At 40.8% G+C, this 21,620-nt stretch overlaps 1 protein-coding gene across 10 annotated transcripts in view; it reads left to right on the top strand.

Annotated features, from left to right (window-relative positions):
- Window positions 1–21,620, top strand: part of LOC310909217 (uncharacterized protein) — a 110,279-nt gene that overhangs the window by 68,311 nt on the left and 20,348 nt on the right. For 6 of the 10 annotated variants that reach the window (XR_014590034.1, XM_083860814.1, XM_083860811.1 and 3 more), the window contains exon 3: window positions 469–560. The exons of 2 other annotated variants lie outside the window; for them this stretch is intronic. Coding sequence is in view for 5 of the 8 variants with exons in the window: in XM_083860814.1 (XP_083716940.1) it covers window positions 469–560 (92 nt within the window). In the remaining 3 variants the exon portion in view is untranslated. 2 more of the 10 variants (XR_014590037.1, XR_014590038.1) reach the window with 2 other exon arrangements.

Genomic DNA, 21,620 nt, shown 5'->3' with positions numbered 1-21,620 from the left:
GTTACAAACTGAACCCTCAACATATTAAATGTGTTTGTGGCCTGAGAATTTGAACTCAGTGTAGTACACAGGTGTCACATAAGTTACAAAAAACATCTTCATTTTTACTTATTTATTTCTTATTTAAAACATGTGAAATTGTGTTAGAAAAAATATGGTTCCTTTTCTGTTTTACAGGAAAGACTTTTCTGATGCAAGTGATGATACAACAACACTGTCATTGTGAATCAGTAGCTTCTCTCAATGTGAAAAAAACCCCAACATTTGGATTTTAGCTTTTGGGATTTCTGAACTCTGTCTGCTATGATGCTCTGACTTTATCTTCACTGAATGAAAACACTGGGAGAGCTGAGTTTTATTCCATCAAACACAAAAATCTAAATCACATATAAGGACACTGTTTTAGTACGTTCATGTCTTCTGCAGTTTAAATAATTTCTTTTTTTTTTTTCTCTCTATTTCTGTTAGGAGCTTTTTTTACTGTTGAAGAGAAGTACAGATCCAGAAGAATATGGGGGCAGAATATGGGGGAAGCAGTCAGACTGATCTTAATGTGGAAGGTCAGAAATCCTCTTTATTATCCATATGAGCTTTATGGGTCGTAAAAGGAACCATCAAATTCAAGTCAGGTTCTTTGAATTGCAGGAACTATGTTTTCCCATTCTGGATGGTTAAACAAAATGAAAAACATGAAAAAAATTACATGTGTAAGAGAGTCAGAGGAGTTACTCAGTTTAATATGTTTTTAATTAAATCTTAGCACTTAATATGAATTTCCATCCTGTATGAAGAGATGCATCAGGAAACTTTTTAGCACTATCACACTCAGGTTATGTTCTTGCCTATTTCCGATCAGTGGTTTATTTCCCTGTTAAAAAATGTTCATCATCATTTCCCCCTTGCTACTTTCATGATGTTATTTCTTTTCAGCATCTTTTCTTTTTCAGTAACAACCAGACAAATTCCTCTCATAGCTACATAAGTGTTCCCCTCTTCCACTTTCATCTCTCGTGTTGCAGGAACCATTTCCTCTTCCGCTGCCATTATCTCGAATGGGCTTCTCCGTATCAGTGACTCTTTCATCTCATTTCAAACATCAAGAACATCATTCAATCTGTCCCTTGGATAGCCTGCTTAGGCCTCCTGTCACTTTTTTATTGAAATTATAGTTTAAAATATAGCCTCACTGTAAGCATTTAGGGGCTATCATTTGCAGATGACTACAATAAGGAAGAGTGGTTCTGTCTTATAAAGCAGCCACAGTGCCAGCTTGCAGACTTGTTTAGCCCATATCTCAGCCTGATTTAAAAAAGAAAATTAAAAGAATGACTTGGAAGAGGGCTCAGAAAGGTGAGTCAATAACATGCCACCTGTGGGAAGGGTGCTGCCAGTGTAGAACCAACCTCTCCTTGCTTTTGACATCACAAATCATCTCACTGAAGACCAGGATTCTTAGCTCACCTCCATGGCTAAATCAGAAATCAAGGCACCAGATCTGAGGTGACAGATAATCTCTCAAGTTCCTTTCACCAATGATATAGCTGAGGACAGCCCACTTAAAAGCCTCAGGTGCCGAAAAATGAGATGGATCTGGAGGCCAACTCCTTGCCTGAGGTGTTGATTATTTAGAAAAGGTCATGAAAATACCTGATGGATTTCCTTCTTCACATAGTCCAGTTAAAAAAAATACAGTGGAGCTTCAGTAATAGGGCACCCACATGAGCTGCAGGTTATCTGTATGAACACTGAGTGAGCAGGGCCTTTGCACCTGCCCTTTGGAGTTCACCTAGATACAGGTTTAGCCTGGTGCATTTTCTTCAGAACTCTCTGGGTCCTGTGCTCATGTTTGAGCTCTACAGCAGCAATGCCACAAGCCACAACATTCCTGTGCTCTGCAAACCTCTGGCACAGCAGTGCCTTTCTTGCCTGAGTCTTCCTCTGAGCTCTGTTATGGCTCTTTACAGGCAGAACTCAGTCCAAAGCATAATTGTGTGAAATTGCAAGAACAGGTAAGAACACATATACCCACAAGACAGACTTGAAATTAAAATCTGGTATAACAGACAACTAATCTCAGATCTAGCTGCAAACGGTAAATAAATCCAGCTTGTAACTTAATGATCCTTGTGTTTGCAACCAGCAGTGAAAACTGCCTGGGGAACAAAAGCTGGAACTGTGTGTGGAAGACAGAATGAAGTAATTGGCAATCATATACAGAAAGCACCTGGATTTTATCATTCCAAGCTGGAGATGCAGTCATGTTAGTTCTGGCCAGAAATCACCCCGTTTTAGTGAGGGCCGCACTTCAGGATCAGTCCCCTGGATATTATATCTGTGCTGCTGCTCATTTCACGTTCATACACCACATTAGACACCCTGCACTGCACTGAGCCTTCGTTACATTATCCCTCCAGTCCCCCCTGCTCCCTCCTCCCACAGCTTGGACCACAGTCATCTGCCTTTCTTGGAATTCATTTCAAAACAGATTCATGTGACACCTGCTATTCCTCAACAAACAAATAAATTAGCTGCTGTGATATGGAAATTTGCATGATTCACTGTACTTAAAAACTGTTAGCTGTGAACTTATTAATTGAAAACCGCAGGACAATAATAAGTGTGTCCTTCAGTCTGAGCATGAGTCCCTTGTTATAATGAATTTGTAAAGCAATAAAAATGTGTTTTTCAAGGAAAATGCCACTGCCTCAGGACAACTGAGTCTTGGTCATGCCTCTCAGGAGACAGATGTGCTGTCATGGAGCGGAGAACAGGGCTCCCTGTCAAACCTGTGGCACTCCAACTGCAGGGCATGGGCAAGACACAGGGGACCTCAGGGACAGCTCTGCCAGCTTTGCATCTCCTGTCTCCCTCCAGCAATCCTACCTTCACTTTTGGGATGCTTTCTCCTACCCCTTCCCCACAGGTGGGGTGCAGGGTGGTGGCTTTCATCTCCCTCTTGCACAGCTGCCCCAGGAGCTCTCTGTGCTCCTCCCTCCTCTGTTATCCCCACATATTGGTGGAGAGAAATGATGTAGCCCTGGTGTAGTGGCTTTCACCTTTCAGCTGACTCTGCTTTCCTTGCAGAATGCCATGCCTATTGATCTATTTGCTCTGCCTTGGTCATAGGTATTCACACAGGCTTCCTTGTGCCTTGTACTTCTTGCAGACAACGTGTTTCTGCCATCTTTTACTGGAAAATTCATAAGCAAGCTACATGTATTTTGCAAATAAAAGTTATAAACTCCAAAAACTAGCAAGCCTATGGTTTCCTTAGTGTGTAATGTGAGATAACTCCCATATGTAACAAGTTGCCCGTGCATTTACATGTCTGATCCATGGAGTCTGTGACCACTTCCACCCTGAGTCACAATCTGATAATCACACTGAAGTCAATACTAACTGCTGGTCTGACAGGAATATTCTACCATATACTTTTGTACACACTGTGATTTTCAAACAGGAAATCATTAGTTCAATCTGCATTGACAAAGCATGGCAATATTTGGTACAAATCCTGGCAAAATCATTAATTGTTTTGTTTTCTGTATTTTTCCTTTTTTTGTTTTCCTTCATTTATTCAGGAGGAAAGAAAGAGTCTTCCTCTAGTGCTTGAATTTTAATTCTTTGCTGCACAGTCCTTGGGCAGAATGGAGTATTTCTAAGAGGTGTAACACATTGTACAGCAAAAGCATGAATGTACTGCCAGTGGCTCTAATTCCAGGATTTGACATTGCTTTTCTTAGCAACTATTATAGATTATTTTTGAAATATGTTGAAAATACTGATCGTTAATCTAACTTGTAAATTACAACCCTCAGAAAAATACAGAAGCCGCTGTCAAACAATCATCTTATTTGTGGGATTTAATTCAAACACAGTTTTATATTTCTGTTGTTTTTGATGACAATAGTAAACTACTACTTGCATTGCAAAGCCAGGGATTGATGTTTTCAGAAAAACGGAGTAACCATGTGAACCTCATGCCAATATTGACTCAAAAAGCAATGCTTATGCATTGCAGAAGATACTGTCTTGTGAAAGATCCAACTCATGGGGTAGGACTAGGTCATAAAGCAAGAAACTAATACTTTCATAGTCAGAAAGAACTGAAAAAATGCAACTCAATTTAGAAACAAAGTTTTCCTTTATCTGCCCTATAAAACCAAATTGTTCTTGCCCTACTTTCAGGTTTTTCTCATTTACCTGGTGTTTCTCAATCCAAAATGTTCTACTAGTCTGATTTTTGATCTAGTGTTAACATAAACATATGACTGCAGTGGCCCAGGGAGCAAAACCAGGTCGGGGTGGTTGAGCAGCTATGCTTCATCCCAGGACCCTTCCTCAAAGAGGACTTCAGATCACTCAATTCTTGCTACTGTCTGCAGAGTCACACCCATCAATATTATCAGCATATATCAACATTTTCAGCAAAGTAAAATTAAATCAGACTAGCATTGCAGGCTAATTAAAACATTCTTTTCCAGCTTACTCTTAATTTTATATCCCTTAGCCATTTTGCATCTTGTGTCAAAACCATAAGCTTGGTATTTGAAAACTCACTCACTCTCACTAATCTTTCACAGAGGGGGATGATGAAGTTTTTTTGCTCTGAAATGTAGAACAGAGTATCTGCAACAGATCTAGCCACTGGGTAAAAACACTAGAGCTCAAAACCTGCTGTACGAACAATTGATTTCAACTTGTAGTCCATTAACTTAATCATAAGAACATTACAAAACAAAAGCTCAGCATCATCTCTATCAGCATCCTCACTTAAAAAAAAACAAACCCAAAAATCTAACTGAAAAGAAGTCAGAAGTATAGCAATCAAATGCATGGAAAAATAAAAGTAGTCTGTCTGTAAAATTTTGGTTCTTGTTCACAGAGGTCATTTGTCTAAAGCACACCTTTTAAAAAGGCATAATTTAAACAGAAAGGAAGGAAAATTCTTTGAGGTCATTAAATGAATACACATGAATAAAGCATGAAAAAATAATTCTTGACATCCAAATAGCATCTGAAGTTATAGGGCAAGAAAATCTAATAAATCAGAATTTTTTTTTATTATAAAAGAACAAAAATTTCCTCCATGTCTTTCAGTCACAGAAGCATGGCTTATGTTGTGCTTTTCCATTTATTTTAAACTAAGTAATATCTTGCTGTTATAGAGTTCAGAGAAAATTGATGATGTTAGACTTATAGGCAAGAACATGAACTGCCCAAATTTTAAGACACCTTTATTAGGTGATCCTTAATGCCTGATTCTGGTTACTTAATACAAATTTAAGAATATCTTAATGAAGTGGGAAGGCAAATCTGAAATGAATATATAAAAGCGGAATCCAGAGAGACACAATCCTAGATTCAGATCAAACCCACAAATATTAAAATGTCTCTCTTTGAAACATTTTACCTCATTGGCATTATCCTTTTTTATCTTTCCAAATGGCCTATCTGGCAATGCATTAATCTACCACTACATTAAGAAGCTCAGAGGAGAAAATAATCACCAGGAAAAAAAAGACAGAATCAAAAAAAGGATCAAAATTTGGCCCTTACATATCTTGCTCTTAGGCAAGCTGCAAGGTATTAATAATTTTTTTAATACAAAAAGGTGGAAAATAGTTTTTATATCACGTAAAAAACACGGGCATTAGTTTTTGCATCTATCAAAACCATCTTCTAATACTACAAACTACAGTATTATTAGAAAGTGTATTTTAATGATAGTCCTTCTTAAAAATTTCTTAAATGGTATAAGAAAAACAACAAAATAAAAGGAACCAAACAATTTTTAAAAATGCAAAACTTCTTGGATACTTAACATGTCAGAAATAAATGGCTACAACATGACCAGGGTCCCCCTGGATTATACAAGCAGGGCTTCAGTGTTCACTTCATGAATGAAATTTTGAAGCTGCAATTTAAACCTTGATAGGAATGAAGTGGTAACATTTTGCTCTCAGGAATGTCAAGGAGGTGCCCTTTGGTCTTGGCCTCTCAAAGACTGGAACTGGACCAGTCAGAGGGGAAATGGATGCAAGCATCACATGCTCTTCACCACTGAGCAGAAAGTAAAAAGAACTCATCATTCCACTTGCCAGACTGTCCTTGTCAATTCCTTAAGTACAGTCACCTCAGACTGAAGGACTGCTGTGCTGCAGCTGCAGCTAATCACCATTTCCTTGCCTTGGGCGTGCAGTCCATGGGCTGCACTCTGAGCTGGGCCAAAGGCAGCTGTGGGGACAGAGCTTCCTGATAACACAGATGTCTCCTTGCAGTGGGGCTAAGGCACTAAGGCTGATTTGTCACTTCACAGCTTTTTGCTCAGTCTAAGCCATCAGATAAAAACCAAGCAAATTTGTGTGTGTCTGTGTGTGTATGTGCGTGTGTCACCAGCTAAGCAGAAACTGACCTTTCAGAGAAAACTTGTGCCATTGTCCTCTCACTGTGGTTGTCTTTAAATCACTGTGCTACTAAAACACTACATTAATAGCAAGATATCTCCCTGGAAGCATGAGTCACATACTCTTTGAGACTTGTGGGCTTCCTTTCTTCTGAATCACAGCAAGTTTATTCTGGGATAGGGCATACTCCTCCCTACAGGGACCAAAAAGTGGTGAGGAGAGGAATAAAATGGCTTACATTAAGAGAACAAATCTCTGAAAACAGATGAGGTAGTCAATGACCTTTGTTCTCTTTTTCTTTCCTCCCAAAATTTAAGAAGCTGAGCAAAGAAATTTCAGTATTCACACTAAAGAGAGTTTACAAATTGGACCCCACACCTACATAGAGGACATTGTGCTTTTGGAAACACAAAACAATCCTCTGGTTCTCTCTCAGATCAGCTTGGTGCATCCTCATCACCTGCATATTTAATTTCCAACAATAGGTAGCATTAGGAGAACAACAAGAGGCAAGGAGCTCTGCTTTGTTTAACCTGAGAATTACCATATTCTTATCCAAACCTTATCTACATCCTCCTACAAATATGTGAACCTCTGGGTATGAGAAATATTTAGACACCTGCTACTAAAATTAATGGGAGCTACAAGCACAGAGTTCCCAGGACAATCAGATATCTTAAGTCTATGAAATTAGGTTGAAAATCTCCCAGGAACAATTTTTCCCTCTCATCATATTTACTACTTCTCAGCAGGAAGGACACATTTGAAGTACAGGCTCATTTGTAGTATACTGGTAATCCTGATTTACTTTTTTTTATGGGAAGCAACCACAAGACAGGGCATTATAACAACGAAAAGAAGAAACAGACAAAATGAATGGGAAAACGTTTTAAAGTAACTGAAAGGATTCAGTGTCTAAAAATGGGATTGTCTCAAGATTCCTAGTGGATTTTCAGTGAGTTATAATTTTCATCCCAGCAGATTAAGCTTTCTGTGAAAAAAGAGAAAGTTTCTCTCTGAAAAGTGCAAGGGAAATGGCTTCTTAGCCCCCCTCTTACAATGCAAAACACATGGGCGTGCTGCTAAGCTCATGCACTGCCTTTTTGAATTCAATGGTCCCTCTGCAGATGCAAGAGTTTTGGGAAAGAATGAGGACTGCAGCTTTCAGCCTGGTAGGATTGGGATAGCATTTTACACACTCTAAATCATAAGAAGAGGGTTCTTTTCCATTTAAGTACTCCCTTCAGGAAAAATGGCTTTGGGATGGCTTCTGCAGTTTCTAAAGCTTAAAATGATCCCCTGGAGAAAAAGGATATGGTTATGAGGAAGAATAGGTACTGTAAAACAGCTTGCTGCAAAGGCCCATAGCAGATGAGAGGAACCGGCTGGTTTACTTAAAATTCTGCCTTGTTCAGCTTTATGGCTTTGGTTGCAATTTAAAAATAAAGGCAAATTCTTGGTTTGATTGGCTGTTTCCAACACTGAACAAGTACTGCAAGATAAAAAAGGGCACACACATTTTAGTGGAATGAAAATATGTCTAATCCCACTGAATACCTTCTTTGTAGTCATCCTCCACAAGTATTCATGAGAAGTATTATTTTCTTTCCCCTGCCCACAGGGAAAAAATAAAAGCAACACATTCATAGCAGTAAGGTCTCTCACAGCTGATGACAGAGCTGAGTGCACATGGACCACACAATTCATAGTTATGATGATAGACCTGTGTTCCCCCAGAGAAGGGCTGCTGCATTACAGTTCTCACAAGTTTGTAGGTTGCTGGACATTTTGTGAGGCACCACTGCATGATCCAGGCAATGTCCATTAGTGTCATGGTGTGTGGAGCTACAGAGCTGGAGTGAGCTCTTTCCTCCTCCATTCCTCTCCATTAGCCAAAAGTGGTGCCAAACATAACATCTTGTACACACAGATATGGGCAATTCAAAAGGTGGTCCAACATATTATAAGCCGGGGGGCGCATCTTGAACATCATCTGTTGGAAACAGATGCTGAGATGAGCTTGGGTTCATCCTGCAGAAAAACCTTGACACAGACCCATCAGCTAAAATTCAAACTTTGGAAGTTGTGGCTGTGGAAATGAACCACAATCTTTCCAAATGCCACTACTGCATTGCCTTGGGGATAATGCAGCATTTCCTGTCCCAGTCTCTGCAAGGGCTGTGTGGGTTAGAAGTGACTTTGGGGAAATGAGTTACTTGCTTCTGTAGTCACAACAATCTCCCCAGGCATGTTTCTCTGGTGCTGACTACATTTGGAGACTCTGCGGGAGCTGCCCTCCACATGTATCCACCAGAGTAATTTGAACTAAACCAGGTCTGAGTAAAAGACTTCAAACTAGCTTTCATGTGACCCTACCTTCTGAGACTTACGAAGTCCTGCCTAGGTAGTATTGGGAAAGAGAGCTGCCCAAAAACAACTTCTGCTTTTTGCATCACGTGAATTTGTAGCACAGTTATCCATCTGCCATTGTAACCTGGCTAGTAATCAGCTGTGTCTCCATAAGGTTCCCTTCTTTTAACTATTGGGGGTTTCATTTCTCAAAAACTCCTCTGCAGCAAAAATTATGACAAGAAATTCCTCACCAATCCAGTCCCCTAGACAGGGTGTCTTCAGAATGAGCGGGGCTCTGTGCAGGAGATCAAGGGCCTGACTTTTAGTGTATGTGTAAAGTGACTTGACAGTGCACCAGCACAGTGAGATGAGATCCTTCTTGTAACACATGGCTAAGCCATGGAATGCAGAGTCTCAGGCTGTTGTGGGTGACAGGCATTTCTGGGCTTAGAAAAGGTTTTAGAAAAGTGCTTACTGGGCAACATCAAGGCCTACCAAGAAGGAAAAAATCTTCTTTGGTTCAGGGCTGCCCTGACCTACAGATTGCTGGAGAATTGAAAAATGTACTAGGGAGGGGTCACTTTATCATTTATCACAGAATCAGGTTGGAAAAGACCTCTGAGATTATCAAGACCAAACACCACTTTGTCAACCAGACCATGGCACTGATTGCCTGGTCCAGTATTCCCTCAAACACCTCCAGGGAAAGTGACTCCACCACCTCCCTCCACAGCCCATTCCAATGTCCAATTACACTTTCTGTGATGAGAAGGGTGATTGCTCACCGTTGTCTAACATTTTCATCTCTCCTGGCCATCAGCCACTGGCCACCCCTTGGTGAAATGCTCGCTAGGCAAGACAGATATTTAGTGTGACTCTTTGTAGACATTCTTCCATGATTTCTATTTTGCTTAGCTTTGCTTTGCTGTGCATGTGCATTTGCGTGTGTGTGCATGTGAGTGTGTGTGTGTTTTCCCAGGCAGGGACTGCGGGTTGGGGGAAGGAGGGGAAGGTGGGGAGCAGACAAAGCATCTCAAAGAGTAGAAGGAATTCCTGCTATAGGCAAAACTCTTAGATTTTCAGGTTTTATACAGAAGTAGGCATAAGTTAAATCCCAGGTCTGAAGAGCCCAAAGCTGAGATTTGAGATTTCATGGGCTTATTATGCATGTAATCATTTTCTCATACTGCCTTCAGGAAGGCTTGTTAGAGACTAGGAATTTCATTTTCTTCCAGGAGGCTACAAAAAAGCATTTGGCAATGTGTAAATTAGCTGATGTAGCTATCCCTTCAGCTCCACTGACCACTACACTCACCTCAAAAGCTAGAAAATTCCTGCTGAAGCTTCACCACATCTTGTTGAATTAGAGATGCTAATGTATAGATACAGTGCCTATAATAAGCTCCAGTTTCCATGTGATAGTAATTCTAGAGTACTTGTAAGGGTGCTTGATAATATGTAAAAGTACAAAAGAGTAAGAAGCAAATGCACATGGGGTGAATGGATGTAAGAAAGAAGATGCTTTTGCCTATCTTACACTATTAAATGTAAGATATATGGGAGGTCTGAACAAATCTCTTTGGCTTTCTATCACATAAAGGTAGGCTCCAGTCTCCCATTTTAAAGATGAGTTTAATAACGTGAACGATAGAGCCAGATTAATTTTGTTTTCATCTGTAGGTATTATACCAGTGGGAAATGCCATCTGATAAAGGGTCTATTCATTCAGCTACCAACCTTTCTTGAAAAGGAGTAATAGAATAAAAGCTATCTTCAAAGGACATTGATGTATTTATATACTGAAATTAAAAAGTAGATACTTGTGTCTTTGCTAAAGTTGACTGAGTATATGCCATATTTCTTCAGCAATTCAGCATCTTGGCTTAGTGTGAAGGCTGTTCTGGTTTTGTGTTCCTCAATCAATGACCCTGCCTGTTATTCCTGAAACCTTTTTCTTTTTTACATGTAAAAAGCCAACTATGTGAGTTACCAGATAAGTTCTGCATAAGGAGAAGAGCATTGTTCTCAGGGAGAGAAGAGACTGTTTTGAAGCTGAGGAAATAAAAGGCAGTGAAGTGTCTTTGTTTTCATTCCAGTCTAGCAAACCTCATTGCTGGCAAGCTCAAATCTAGGTGGAATACCTACCTTTGACAGTCTTGGGATATCAGCAAAATTAAAACTCTGAGCACAGAGGGTTTTTCTTTTAATTGGGCTTACTGCCTCCACTAACAAATTGCAAACATACACTGAGCATAGATGTAAACAAAAACCTGCATGTAGAAGCCCTTGCCCTGTACAAATAGACATCAAAAACCTTGTCAGCATAAATGCTCTTTCTGCACTACCCCCTGCATTCTTTCTACATATATACAAACATACAAACAGAACCACATATTTTCATTTGCTTTCTTTTAGCATTAGAAAGTAAAGGCATTTATCCCCACCAGACTGTTTATAATGATGCTCTAGGTTTAGCTGCATTTCCCCTTTGGCTTTTCTCCTGAAGCAGAGAAGCATTTGCACAGAGCACACCAGGTGTTACTTTCATATCCTCAGACATACTGGAATATATTAACACAAACACTAAATCAAAACACAGCAAAATTAATGATCACTGCTAGGCTAGAGAAACCAAACTCCTTATTACCAAACAAGACTTGCGTGTATTGTTTCTGTTATCTTAGTTCCTGATTAATATAAAATCAGATACCAATAGCTAATTAGCTGTTCTAATTATTGGTTTGAGTTTGCATAAATTATGCTGAAATGCCCAACTTTCTCTTGCTTTAATCAATATAATATGTCAAAAAGTTGCTTGGGGTTGAAAGATAATGAGATAACTAAAGCAGTATCCTGTACACTTCATTATTATAGGTTTCAGTCAAAAGAAATATCCGTATTTCCAAATTATCCCCACTTAAAGTATGCAGTCTGAAGCCTACTGCTCATCAAGCAACTGCTCATCAGCCCTGTTACTCTTGTAACTACTGCCTGGCAATCACACTATTGAATAAAATGTAGATTGAATAATGTAAATCATTGTATCTTTTCCAGAACCACAATGTCCTGAACAATATAAACTGCACCATTTCTCCAATGTGTGGATTTAATCTTTGTCTGGATTGGCCTCTGGGAGTAACATGTAATCCTCTGAGGGCACAATTTTGGCAAAAACTAATTCTCATTCAGACATGATCCTACTGCAATCCAAGTTCACTTCCAGGGCACTGTGGCCTTCTCATGCTTGTAATGCTAATCCTTTAATTCAGGGGTTACTTCTATAAGCCCCATGGCCATTTGCAAATGAAGCAAATTCTTTAATTTCCTAAAAAGCTGACTGCTCTCTCTCACTTTCATCTGCTGCTTTAAAGCCCTTGATTATTAATAGATTCAAATGATTTTAGTAGAAAATAAAATTTTATGTATTAATGGCATAAGTGAAGGCTAAGAAGAAAAATATCACTGCAGTGAAAGAAGTAGAAACAAGTACAGTGAAAATGAACTTTATGGCTCATATATTTTCATATTATAACCTTCATAGTGTTAGGCAACACTACTCTTCAGCTGTACAAATAAAACAACTATTCATCCCAAATCTCGCCAAATTACTTAAACATCTAAAAGGTGATTTCAGTTGAACTTGGGCATCTAAGTACAAAAAAAGTGATTATGACAATGTTTATTAGCGTTCGTGCCAATAAAGTTCCCTAAGAGAGACAAAGGTTTTGCAGGTGTTCACAGTCCCTCCTACCTTGGCTATTGTAAGCAGTCTGTCACTCAGGCCCTGCTTGAACTTGTTCAAAGTCTACCATTAAGCATTCCCCAACAAGATTCTAAAAGGGAGAGATCCCATCATCCATGATCATGGACTAGAAGACCCATGTTCTCCTCATAATATACAGGCACTGGCTATGGATGCCATCTGTTATGATTAAGATAGGATGAATTTAAGACCCAGCTAGGCCAGAGCAGGATCACCTCTGTTTGGTGAGAGGAAGGTTCATTTAGTTGAGAAATGGAGGACTTGGCTGCCACAGAAGAGAGCCCTACAGTTTTTCCTTTGCCCTTTTTCCAATGGCTCTGCCTGTTTTCAATTGCACTGAAGGATTCCCACCTTGTCCCAGCAGCAACAGCAGATCAACTTGATCTTTGGACTCCACACAAAGAATCAAGTACTTATCACAGTTTTGGTCACAGAAAACAACACAAAACTGGTTAAACCCTGGATTCTGAATGATCCTTTGTCATCACAAGGGACCAAAGACTAGCTCACAAGTCCAGATCAAAAGTTCACACCTGCTGCATATTTACTTAGGGCAAGAATTCCCTCATATGCTTCTCATGTTATTAAGCCATTAAAATGAGACGAACATTGGAAGAAAGGTGGAAATAAGGATCCAGATTTAAAATTTGATTCTCCTAGTAACAAAAAAAAATTCTTTTCAAAACAATCAATAATGTATTTGTTTTAGAATGAATGGAAATTGAAAAATTCCTCCTCATAGGAAGATCAAGGGATGGGATATAGTCCTGCTTAGCAGTGGAACTGAAAATAAGCTTATCCATTTAAGGAGTACAATGGAAATAGTTGCTACATAATACCTTCAGCTATGACCTTGAAGAGCAATCCTTCTGGATTCAAAGGACATTCTTTCACAATGAAAAACCTGGAGACAGTTACAGTAAACTGTGGAAGAGCACAAATACAAGAACTATGATCAGTATGGGTGTTGTGGGAGAAAGCCTGGATCTTTTCTTTAAAGGAGGTGAGGATACTGTTGAAATAAACACAATAATTAGTGCTTTGTTGTGGGGTTCATGGAGGAGGTTGGGTGGCAGATGTCAGAAACACATGGACATCTCCCAAGTGAACAGCAAGAGATATTAAAAAAGAAAAACAATTGAGGGTCATAACCTGACAGGTAATCAAGAAATTGAAATGTCTGAAGAATGACAGAACTTTGAGACCAGATGGGATCCAGCACGCTGGAAAAATATGGCATTCAGAGACATGGGGGAAAGAATAATCACTGTAGTGCCCTGCAGATTTATAATGTATATCCATAATGGCAGCACCTGCGTATGCAAGTACACTGTACAAATTAATGTCATCATTTATGACTTCTGAATGCATAGCAAATTTACTTTGCTTTTATTTTTATTTATAGACAAAAAAACCTCTATTATTTGGATTTTTTTAAAGTTGCCTTTCTTTCCCTGGCTCTTCATAATTTCTGTCTGAACTTTGTTGCCCTCATCTTTTGTTCTGACTGCCACTTCACAATTGAACAGCAAATGAATCCACTTACAACCTCTTTATTTCTTCATTGGCCCAGAAAGTGAACAAAACTAACACTTACCATTATCCTTCTCCTGAAGCCACAGCCTGCCATGGTAAATTGTTCCCATTCGCAATGTCTGTGATGATAGCCAGAGTAATTCTTTGTTTTCTGAAGCACCCAAATAATTCCTCAACCCATTTGTTTGATGAACAGCACCTTCATGTGTTTCAGTAAAAAAAAAAATGGTTTTTCTGTAGCAGGTTTAAAATTGTGGCATTAAAATCGAAATGGAATAAAACAAAGGACACTTCTTGTATACTGTACAATGTATGCAGGGTTGAACACATGTGAGATATGAGATGAGGATTCAGAGTTTGCAGCTGCTTCCCCATTATAGGATCAGAATTACACACTGTGCTAGCAATGCTAATCCTTTGCCCATGTCTGACAAATTCTCTCCTGGTTGTACATGTTGAAATTTTGAGTTTGAGAATCAAGACAGAATCCATGATTCTGAGAATAGAGCACTTTCAGGTGTTGTTTGAAAAAGTCAAAATTTTACCTCAATTCAACCAGCCGATCTGCAAAATAATGTTATGCATTGCTAGTGAAGGAATCTAATTTTTTTTCTAGGGATTTTTGGTGTGTGTTTTTTTTTTGTAGTAAGGAACTGGAGACAGGATGTCCTGCCAGAGGAATGCTAGCTGTGGGGTGAGTGCATGAGTGAATGTGATACAACAGCAGGCACAAGGTTTTTTGCTGGTTTTTTCTTTTCTTCTTCTGTAGCCAGAGTCCTTTCATTACCACAGTACAGTGCAGCTTTCTGAAAACCAGCCAGGAAGGTAGTAAGGATCTTCAGCTTGAAAGGAAAAGGCATTTGCTTCATCTTCCTCCAGAGGTTGGTTGGGAGGGAGCAGGACCCAGCACAAAGGGCTGTAGAAATGTACCCCAACAGAGTGTGGTGCCCACCAGCAGCCCCCTGCTCAGCTCAGATGCTGCAGCCACAGGCACATCTCTGCAAAGATATCTTCAGTTATAATGGAGCTACAGCAGTGCCTCTTCCTCAGCCAGCTATGTTTAAAAACGCTGGACTCACTGCTGCAGCCGGTCTGGTGACGTAAACTTGGCTCTAGTGTCTCAAAAATATTTGTTTAGGTGTCTAATTTCTGTAGTAGTTAGACATCCACCACATTTGAGAAATTACATCTTCAATCAAGGTCATTCAATAAAGAAATTCTATATTGTCATGAAAATAATATAATAGTTATTTTTTCATGCATCTCAGCACCTCACATTTATCTGTGCAGGCCTCCTGAATGATGGGAAATTATTGTCTCAGCTCAGAAACATGGAATGAGGGCATGTAGTAGGTCAGGTCTGTTGCCTAAAGTCACACTGGCAACCTGCATCTTAGCTAGGTTTAAATCCAGATCTCCCGAGTCCCAGCCCAGTACAGTAGACAGGCTATCTTCCTCCTCTGGAAAGGTGACTGGCTCTGAAGCAAGAAACATGCAGTGCTTGTTGAACTGCAGCAGTAGGAAAAAAATGTAAATACTACTCAGAGTCAGGCTTGAGGAAATTCTGATTTAATTATAAAAAGTCAGCATGCATTCAAGCTTGTGCTTATGACTCCACTGATGGGATTTTTTTTCTGGGTGGATAATAAAAATAACAGATAACAGGAATCCATACATTCTGTTCAACTAGATTTTTCTGTAGAAAAGTCAAGTTCTTTGCATTGAATGTCTGACTTTGGGAAGCAAAGGGATGCAAAAGAAATCCCCTTTTAACTTCTGCCTATGACAGTTTTCCATTAGAAACTACAAAGACTTCTCTCTCACATCACAGAGACAGGGATGAGGAGACAGCTTTAAACCTCCGGGAGTCTCAAACCAAGATCAAGAACATTCTAAAGAGGAAATTGCTCATGGGGCCACTCATATTGGGACTCACCAAGTTGATACAAGTCTGTCAGTTGCTGCTGGCAGCCCCAGAACATATCCTTCACCAACCCCTTCACCTCACAGAGTTTGCTGAGGAGGTGCTTGCAGCCACAGGAGGTCTGGAGACCCCAGGCCAATCCCTGCCCCATGGGGAAAGACCAATGCCTTTCAGACACACCCCCTTTCTTATATTCTGTTTCTCTGAATTCACAGTGTCAGCCTTCTTAGGATATCTAATTTCAATAAGCCATGAACTATCTCAAATATTTTTTCAAGAGGTAACCATGTATACTAACAGTTTAACGTGTAAGGATGTGACTAAAAGAGAGTCACAAGGATTAGTGTGAGGATCAATTCTCTTCACTTTATATCTCAATGACCTAGAATAAAGAAGATGCAGTAAGTGGATTACACTTGATGATATAAAGTGAACTGGCAGTCAAAACAAAGAAGGAGGGGCAACAAAATTCAGAATGTATAGTTTAGGATCTGGAGACAGGTATGTAGCTTCTAAGTTTCAAAGTATGTAAGATAATTAGTCTGGTAATAAAGAAACAAAAGGAGATAATATCCACTCAATAGCCACACACTACGCAACATTACAGAAGTGCAGTATGTGGGGTTGGTGGCAGAGAAAGCTCTAACAGCAAAAGCAAAAGTGCTGAACAGCAAAAACCGGGAAAAAAAACCCCCTCAAAACTGTAAGATAAAGGTAACTGTAAAACAGGAAAAAATATTCAAATGCTGCAAATGAGACTAGTTTTATGACAAAATATTGCACATTTCCAACTAGCTATGAAAAATATGTTGTTGGGGAAAAAAAATGGTAGAACGGGCCTCTGCCAGAAACTGACAGCTGTTGAAATATCTTGATTATCCAGGGACTGGAGATGAAATCCAGGTTTGTATGGCTGAGGATAGATTAAAGGAGTCCTTGGTGCCATACCCACAGTCCTAGAAGGAAAAGAGGAGAAAGGCCGGGAGCCCCTGGGAGCCTCGGGGAGCCCCTGGGAGCCTCTGGGAGCCGCTGGGAGCCCCTGGAGGCCCTGGGAGCCCCTGGGAGCCTCTGGGAGCCTCGGGGAGCCCCTGGGAGCCCCTGGGAGCCCCTGGGAGCCTCGGGGAGCCCCTGGAGGCCCTGGGAGCCCCTGGAGGCCCTGGGAGCCCCTGGGAGCCTCTGGGAGCCGGGGCGCTGCCCGGGGCAGGGAGGCACGGACAGCAGGGCAGGGTGGGCGCCAGGCAGGACTTGTCTGCTCAGGGAACGGATTCACCTGACGGAGCAAGGGCGGCACAGGCACCAGAAGCACAGACGGTTTAAGAAGTGGTTCGGCGTGTATTGCCCAGCCCCCGCAGGGATCGGCCACAGCCCAGCGCGGCCGCTCCTCCCCAGGGGCGCCCACGCCCCATCGGAAGCCCACAGAGATGGACAGGGATTCCTGTGCTGGCCGCAGCGAGGGCTGGATGGGATCCCACGTGGAGAGCGGCCTTCCTGTCGCTCTGATTTTCCTTCCAGCAGCCGCTAATGAGCTCTCTGGCCGTGCCGGCGCTGGGGCGGCTGCCCGCGGCGCTGTCGGAAGCTCACACTGCCCCGGCCGCCTCCGGCTCTCCTCTTTTCCTTTCCTCTCTGTGTCATGTGCGCTCGCTGCTCATTTGTCACAGCCATTAAGTCGTGTCTCTCCTTCCTCCCCCTGCTGCCGGCATTGTTGCCCTCCCCGTTCCCCCCGTGCTGCGGGAGCGGCCGCGTCCCGGCCTGGCCTGCTCTGCCCGTGCCCCGCCTGCCGCACCGCCCGGCCGCCGGACTCTCACCGGTCCCACAGCCCCCTCTGGGCACTTGCTGTCGCTGAACGGGACCTTCTGGGCCCCCTCTGACACACATCACACTTGGGCGACTCTTGACATCTGCTGCAACTGCGTGTAACTGAGTCACTGCTGCCCCAGCGCTCCGCCGCTGGCCCGGGGCAAGGCAGGGAGGAGGGGTCGGTGCGTGCCCGCTGCCTCACCTGCTGCTGCTAAAGAAAAAGACCCCTCTGCACAGATTTCATGGGGTTTTTGGTCCTATTATAATTTCCTGAGCCCAGTATCTGAGAGGGCTAGAAGCTTCAGTAGTGTTCTCCTCTCAGCCTTGAAATAAATGTTAACTGAATTGTGAAAAGCAAACTATTGACCCTGTTTGTCAGAGCAGATTTGTGCTAACAGTGTTCAGCCTTGCACTATCCCGTGTTTCTTCTTTGCTTCAGAACGTTTTGGATTCAAATTCTTTGGCTGATACTCCATGATCAATTTTGCTTTCCCAAGTCCTGATTATAATTCTGAGCTAATAATTCCAGATCTGTCCTGCAGTATTAATTCCCATCCACAGCCAGCCCAATGAGATCAGACCTTCACACAGCTTGCAGAAAGGACTCAGAAACCCTACAATGTCCTATGCAATGCAAAAGGAAGCAGATGGGGACTCCTGGTCCTTTGCCCAGCTCAGGTACAGACCCAGCTTGCTCCCTTCCAGCATCTTCTGAGTCAGTCTGAATACATCACGAACCATGGAATCACAAACTGTATTTGATTAGTTATAACACTAAAATAAATGGAATCATCTGGGTTATGTGACTTTCCCTATGACAGATAAAGCCAGAAGCAACAAATTCCCTAGTGGGTATATATGATTAATGTATGATGAATTTATATTTTTGTTTTTGATGGACTTTCAGAAGAAATTGAGACCTGTTCTGCTATCACACTTTCTAAATAAAATTGCACTTTTACTTTTTCTGTCGGAAAACTTGCTGATAAGCCAGAAAAGATCTGAGAAATAGACACATTTGGGAGAAGATTTTACATTATTATTGGGTCTTTGTTCCAAGCAATTTCTCCATCTTAGGGATCAAGGTGAGCCTCCCATAATGCACCTGCCAGTAAGCAGGTATTAAAAGGAAGTCTTTCTAGGCATTTATCTGTGAGACATCAGACTGTAAGATGAAAAGATGACCTAGGGATTTGCTGACCATCATAGACAATGGCTTGCTATGATTAAAGCTATGTATGTTACGTAGACAAAGCTACATCAAAGTGCTAATTAGGGAACATGTACTTCTAACTGGTACCCTCTGAGGCTAATATGCTTTCATTTGTGTTAAAAACCATGACTGATACAGAGAATCAGTGTGAGCTGGAAAGATATATCTATATAATGGACAGTATTACTGTACTCTCGACTTTTCTGTGATATATTCTCTTTATGCAGAGAAAGAAAATTTGTGTTTATCTCACAGGGCTGAGACATCCAATTCAAGAGCCTTGTCCTACAAAATCATCTTTCTGAAAGTAAAAATGAAAGAAAATTGGTTTGATTCATTTGTTCCTGATGATAAGTACTTAACTATCAGTTTTCAGGAGATTCTAACATTATAATATTCCCCAAAGGCTTTTTGTGAAGGCGATAGACCACACTTACACAAAGAAGAAGGGAAAAAATCATCCACACATTGTACATTAATACAGATGCTTTTTTAAAAACTAATTTACCAAAGCAAGCAATTGATAGCTAACAGATGAAGCAGTTCATATAAAAAACTTTATATATTGGTAATGAAGCAGCTAGGTTGCAGTGTGTGCTGTATGTGAGAGGTGCTGCTTGGTTTGCAGCACCTCATGCTCTGAATGCCCCTCTGGTTATGGCAGGTCTGTTGGGAAGACAGCAAAGCCTCTGCTTGGGGGAATTTTGCCTTCCTCTCCTGAACTGACACATAACCAACAGGGATACAGCAAATCAAGTCATACCAAAGTAGGGAGGGACATTATTCACCCACAAGAAAAAAGCATCTAGCTATTCTCCTACTTAGTCATAAAACTGCATACACTTAAGTGTAAAAGAAACCAGACCTATCTCTTCAAGTGAGACTGGTTTTGATACTCTTTTATCTAAGGAACAACAGAACCCAATTGTTTCTTGGTTGGGCGTAGACCATTTGGAGGCCATATGACATCCAGGTTTTTATTACACATGCAAAGGATTTTTTAGAGCAACAAGTCTACACTCTCAGTGCTTCTTCACTGAGTGAGGCTGCAGGGGGATCAAGTAAATCTTTCTTTAAAGAAAATATAGCAGTAGGACTAATGCGACTAAGTGCCTTGCATTTACTGTTCCACTTCATCTGGTATAGGTAAGGATAGAAAAGGTCTATTGAAATGACTGCAAAGGTGACAAGCCTTCAGAAACTCAGCTACTTTAATTTTTTACTTTCTTGAAGAAGTAATTAGGGTTCTCACTTCTTGGCTAATGCCTTCTAATGGTCACTCTATTCTTGAAAATGTTACAGTACTTTGACAGGTGAAAGGTAAGGTAATTGCATAAAAATGTTTATCAGGAATGGCCCAAGAAAAATATTTTCTTTCAGGCTACAAAGGCCTATGCCTATCTTTTTCGGCAGAGAAGTGGAATGGAATAACTTGTGTCATAGTGTGCAGACAATGGAGGCAGGCAATGGAATACATAATGATAATTCAACCCAGGTGCTATGAATGTGAAAGGCCATTCTGGCCAAACAATGCTCTGTGGATATGACATTGTGATTTTTGTTTGGATACTTTTCATGGAGAGCAGAGTTTCTTTCATCATTTACACAAAGTAGTTTCAATTTATGTTTCAGAAAACTAGAGGCAACACTCTGCTATTCACTTACCCATGTGCTGCTTCCACTGCAGAGGTGTTAGTCAAAGATGTGGATGCATGAACATCTCTGGAGTGCCCAGCCATGGCAGGGATGCACACAGATCTCCCAGAGGTGCCAGGACTAGGGGGAGTGTGAGGCAGAAAACAGATCTTTTGTCAATAAAAGCTCAACTGGATTGCAGCAGTACTGGCCTGGCTAGGAAAGCAATTATAGGTGAGAAAGGATTTCAGTACTTGGCCCATCACTTGTCTAAAAGAAATGTTATTGGAATCAGAAATGCATCATTTCCAGCGCAGGATTATCAGAAATCTTTGGGTTGTCTATTATGGCTTATTCCCTATTTCCAGCGACAAAACAAATGTGGACTTTAAATCCACAGGCTCCTGACTCAGCATCATCAATAACTTAGCTGTTAAAGCAGTTCCTTCTTGTTGAATGACATTTTGTTCACAACTAGAGCCTGTTGCATGAAGACCATTTTTCTTTTAAAAACTAGACTGTTCTATACTAAAATTCTCCCTATATAAACATGCTTTTCAAGCCTCTTATTGGCTTTGTCGATGTGTATAATCTCATTTTTTCCACATATTCACAATAATTCAAACTTAGGTGTCAATCATATTTTCATTCCCAGGAAACAATTTTGTACCATGGAATACATTCCATTCCTGTCATGGCACAAAGTGAACTATTAGGAAAGGATAAATAATACTTAAGGAAATATATTTTTCCCTGCTTCTGCCATACCGTTTTTAAAATTCTATTTCCCATTGTATTTTCTCCTACAACCTGGCATTGTGATGTTGCTGTTTGCATGCAGAAGCTATTTAAGTGGAACGTTGCACCTCACTTGTTCAGAGCTTATAATGAAGAAAAATGTGCAAAAGCATTACTTCGCAAAAAACAGATAAGTAAGCATACAGCCTGTCAAATTTTGTCATCCATGCTTGGCAGACAAAAAAATATACAACT

The sequence above is a fragment of the Zosterops lateralis genome (genome assembly GCF_965231275.1).
Source record: "Zosterops lateralis genome assembly, chromosome: 1".
Classification (NCBI taxonomy): domain Eukaryota; kingdom Metazoa; phylum Chordata; class Aves; order Passeriformes; family Zosteropidae; genus Zosterops; species Zosterops lateralis.
Note: the sequence above shows the minus strand (reverse complement) of the source record. Positions and strands in the feature narration are given on the sequence as shown.